At 34.2% G+C, this 4842-nt stretch overlaps 1 protein-coding gene across 1 annotated transcript; it reads left to right on the top strand.

The window, feature by feature from the left end:
• The first annotated feature begins 637 nt into the window (after positions 1-637).
• On the top strand, positions 638-4565 carry LOC120070697 (derlin-1). The gene is made up of 7 exons (XM_039022541.1): positions 638-838; positions 993-1128; positions 2509-2582; positions 2720-2813; positions 3337-3465; positions 3571-3731; positions 4005-4565. The coding sequence occupies exons 1-7, from the start codon at positions 822-824 to the stop codon at positions 4120-4122; spliced, it is 729 nt and encodes a 242-aa protein (XP_038878469.1). The 5' UTR covers positions 638-821; the 3' UTR covers positions 4123-4565.
• The last annotated feature ends 277 nt before the right edge of the window (positions 4566-4842 follow it).

Below are 4842 nucleotides of genomic sequence, written 5' to 3' on the forward strand. Positions count from 1 at the left end.
ATACTTTTTTTTTCGTTTTTGCAAACTTTTTGTTTTTGTTGTTTTTCAAACTTGATTATAACCCATTTTAATTCCTAATTTCACTATACGTTTTTTCTAGTACTAGTAGGATCAAATTTATAGACAACATTTTACATTTAAGATTTAGAGCTAAATATTTATAAACACTTTTTTTAAAAAAAGAATAGAAGTACTTATTTAAGCATTTAGAAAGTCAATCCAAACACATTTTTATTATGTTAAAAAAAATGTTTGCATTGCAGTTCTAGAACTGTCCATTGTGACATTTCTGTCATATGTACCCATATCATGTGTGTTATTAGTGTTGAGATTGTGGAGACAAAACTCTATGGTGGTACACAATTGACGGTTATTAATATATTTAGATATAGATATAGATATAGATATATAGACAGAATGTTCGTGTTGGACTATTTGGGGAGAGATTTGTAGCACGAGTTTTGGAACGTTTCACAATCTTCATCATAATAGAATTCGGAGTTGCAGAAGATTAAATGTAGTCTCGAGTTTGAAACGGACCACTATAATCTTCAGTGTCGTTTTCATCTTCCTTCTCTTAATTATTTTGATAATTTTATGATTGTTATTTTTTTNAGAGCGAAGAAACCACTTCGGATTCGGAACATTCTGGGTCGCATTCGGTTTCCTTCGCCCTTCCATTCTGCAATTTCCATTGTTCATCTTCCAATTTCTTGTTTGCTAAGTTTTGTTCTTCTTCTGGTGGTGACATTTCTTAAAGAAGAAGTGAAATCTCTCCACTTCCAAAGCTTCTTTGAATCAATTTGATTTCTGTTTCTACAATGTCTTCTCCTGCCGAGTAATGCTGCTTTTCCTCTTTGAATTTTACGAATTTTGTATTTCCTTTCTCTTATCTTCGATGCTCCAATTGTATTAGCTTTCGATTCGTCTGTTTCATGTTGTAATTTTCTCATATTCAATCCTGAGTTCTGTCCATTTTTATCATCATTCAGATTTTACAACTCTCTCCCACCGATAAGTAAGGCGTATGGAACTCTGTGCCTTTTAGCAACTACGGCCTTTCAACTTGGCTTGTACAATCCGGGGCTTATTGCGTTGGATTACGGACTTGTATTCAAGCATTTCCAGGTATGGACTTCAATCTCCATAGGTATCAGAATAGTGCTTCTATATATTTGTTGAATTTTTACTTTTTTCAAACATCTGATGGCTCCTACTTCCTTTAGGGCTTTTATTCTGTAAATTCAACATTCTTCTCCATCATTTCTTATCTTTCGAAGGGGCATAGAATGTAGTATTTATGAGTGATATAGATATCTAATAATAAGGAGATGATGTTATATCAGATATAGCTCCGAGTATGTACCTATGAATGAGGATGCAATTCATAACAAACTCTCAAGAACATTAGAAACATATTTAACTTAACTTTTGAGGTCATTTTTCAAGCCTCTGATATTGGCTTTAGGAAATCTTCAGTTCAAGCTCCTCTTATGATTATACTAAGTGTAATCGATGTGGGTTTCTTTATAAATTCCATTAGGGGTTTTTGCTTCTAGGAGGAACTTTTGTTATTGATTGGATAGTTTTTGTCATTTTTTCCCCATTTTTCTAAAATAAGGTTATGATTTTAAGCCGTAGTGATTGTCCATTTAGGATGTTAGATGTTATACAATTTCTTTTTATGTTAAATCTTGTTCGGTAAGTCATTGCATCGCTTTGCTTGAGACACAATGTAAAATCTCCTCCCCTGGTATCAGTTTGTTCTCTCATGCTTGTTCTTTATATTCTAAAATCTCAAGCATGGAGCTTATATAATTTATTAATATTGGAAAGCCCCGTCTCAAACACGTGGGTTAGAATTAGATTTAGAACCAGTTCAAGTATGAATTATTTGTTCTTAATGTAATGGTAGCTCTATAGGAAGCCTAATGGTCAACCCAAATGTCAATTCATGAAGTGAACTGTGGTGAAGGCAAGTAAAAGTAGTGGAGTTTGACGCAAGAATGGGCCTGGGGGATTTCACATGGAGCCCAAGTTAGGAAAATCATGGGCACAACCAAGTTGACTTATGCTTCTGATTTTAAATACTAAAGTGGAAAGATTTAGCTATTGTTATTTCTTATTACTAATTTTCAACGGAAATTATCGTTTCTCTTCAAATAAATTGTTCTTATAAAAAGAAAAGTGATTTTGTACAAAGAGAACGGTATATAAGTTGCTCTCTCTCTCTCTCTCTCTCTCTCTCCCCCTCTGTGTGTATACTGTGTGTGTGGTTAAGTCCCTTGTATTTATGAAATTTAGGTATAATTGTATCCGAACTTTCAGCAGAAATGACTACTTTCAAGTAGTCATTAATTAGAACGTTCTTTGACCTTTGGACCAAATATTTTAAATGATCTTGGAGGTGGATGCCTTTCCCTTTGCACTAATTCTTTAATTTGAGTTCCAACACATTTTTTGCAATTATTATTATTTCTATTTATGCAAGGTCACCTTTATTTTCAGGTATGGAGGCTATTCACCAACTTCTTCTTCCTAGGAAAATTCTCTATCAATTTTGGAATTCGTTTATTAATGATGTAAGTTTTTATGTGTGGTAACTTTTTTACATGAACTACTGACGGTACTATTTCATGAAAAGTGGAGGGCTTGTGTTCAAAGTTCAAACTCTCAAGATGGTTTATGATGCACTAATGGTTTGGTTGTGCCTTTACAGAGCAAGATATGGGGTTCAACTTGAGAATGGACCATTTCAGAGGCGGACAGCAGATTTTCTGTGGATGATGATATTTGGAGCCTTGACATTATTGGTTTGTGAGGATCTCTATTAAGCTATTCATTTAGATGTAATGATTGTTGCTGGCCTTTCGTTTGGCCTCTTTATACGCTTTCATTTTTTCCCATCAAGGTTTGGTTTTTGGAATAGAAAATTAGATGCCAGTGGTTCTTAAGTCTTATCTATTTGTAAAAATAGTAGATTTTCCAGGTGGCACCTAATGGTTTCTATATTCTTTTGCCAATCTTTGTTCATTTGCAATTCTATGAAGTAAAATCATCAGTTTGAGTAGAAAATTATTAGGTAGTCCTATGCTTCATCATCGCTACAATGCCACCTAAATGTTTTGCATTTTGTATCAATATTTCATTGAGTTACTAGTAGGTGAAGAGTTTCCTGACAGCTTTGACTTTTTTGTATTTGTGTTTCTCTGGGAACTTTTTCTCATGAAATCCTCCCATCTATGAGATTTTGGTTGTTTGAGTCCTTATTTTAGGTTGAATATTTTCGCTGATTTGTTACAACCTTTCTTATTATGTATACTTCCTCTTGAATAGGTACTTTCTGCCATCCCAATCTTCTCGTTTCCGGTCCTAGGGATATCACTTGTGTTTATGCTTCTCTACGTCTGGAGTAGAGAATTTCCTAATGCACAGATCAATATATATGGCCTTGTGACTCTTAAGGTATGACATTGATTTAGGTTTTGCCACATTGTTGATTTTTCACCCCTGGGATTGTGTTTCTCAGTTTCTGATATCTGCAACTCAAATGTAATGCTTTTTATGCAGGCATTTTATCTGCCATGGGCCATGCTAGCACTGGATGTCATTTTTGGTTCACCTCTTGTCCCTGATTTACTTGGAATCCTAGCAGGGCATTTGTACTACTTTTTGACCGTGTTGCATCCACTGGCAGGCGGAAAGAACATATTGAGAACTCCATTTTGGATGTATCCTTCCTCTTTTGGTTTGTTAACAACAAAATTTCCTGATTCTGCCCATGCATCTATAATTTCATATCCCCATCGTCTGCCTATTTCACTTATAATCTTCCATTTCCAAAACAATAAAATTTATAAATGCTTCCCCTCCAACTAAAGTAAACAGTCGTACACTTTGGGGTTTGATCTTATATCTTAACATTTCCATCATACTCCTCACCTGTTTGGTTTTTTCTATTGGTTACCTTGCTTTATTCAGCATTTCTTTAACAATTTCAACAGACAGAGGTTGGTCTCAAGATGGAGGATAGGAGCTCCACCAATTCAACGTGCGGCGGTGCCTGATGATAGGGGTACGACTGGAGCTTTCAGAGGGAGGTCGTATCGGCTTAATGGCTAAACTACTTTCCTGTATAAGAAAACGAAAATGGCCATCCTCTTTTACACTGAAGTTTTTCAGATTGTGCCTGCTAACATGAAGAGGTAAAGATTGGGTTGAAGAATTAGATTAGGTTCGAAAAAGTTGGTCTCAAGCGAATATTTGTTTCGTGCATTGTGATCAGTAACCTGCTTATGTTTCTTGTTGAAGGAATTTGGATTCGGAAATTTTGTTCTGCAGGAGATAGAAATCGCGATAATCTTGACTCTCGATTTTCGCTTTGAGAGACTTCTTCTGAACTCTGCTTTCGAATAAAATCCCATCTGTTCCCAATCTTTATGATCAGAAATACCAGAGATTGTTATCCCCCTCCTTTTTTTGTTGATATTTTGAAATTTAGAATGTAGTTTTATGATATAGAGTACAATGTGGATTAATGATGGGATATATGTTTGGTTTTTATATCTTAAANCCACCATCCCTCGGCGGCCTCTAGGAGGGAATTATTACCGGGATTTTATTAAATTTTATTTTAGGGTAAAATAGACTTTCTTCCATAAAGGAAGTTTCATTCATTTTAAACGAATCATTTAAAATCATTTTTCAAACTTAAAAAATTAAAGTGCGTTCGTATTGAAATTTTAAGGATCAAATAGATATTAATTTTAAATCTTAAGAATCAAAAGTGTATTTTTTCATTTATTTTATATTAAATAAAATAAAATCTTAATTATAATTTTA

The sequence above is a fragment of the Benincasa hispida genome, chromosome 2, assembly GCF_009727055.1.
Source record: "Benincasa hispida cultivar B227 chromosome 2, ASM972705v1, whole genome shotgun sequence".
NCBI lineage: Eukaryota > Viridiplantae > Streptophyta > Magnoliopsida > Cucurbitales > Cucurbitaceae > Benincasa > Benincasa hispida.

Bases quoted from the DNA above. Each gene is read 5' to 3' on its own strand.
- LOC120070697 (XM_039022541.1), top strand. The intron at 1,129-2,508 runs GTATGGACTTCA...CTTTATTTTCAG, and splicing joins TTGTATTCAAGCATTTCCAG to GTATGGAGGCTATTCACCAA. The intron at 2,814-3,336 runs GTTTGTGAGGAT...CCTCTTGAATAG, and splicing joins TTGGAGCCTTGACATTATTG to GTACTTTCTGCCATCCCAAT.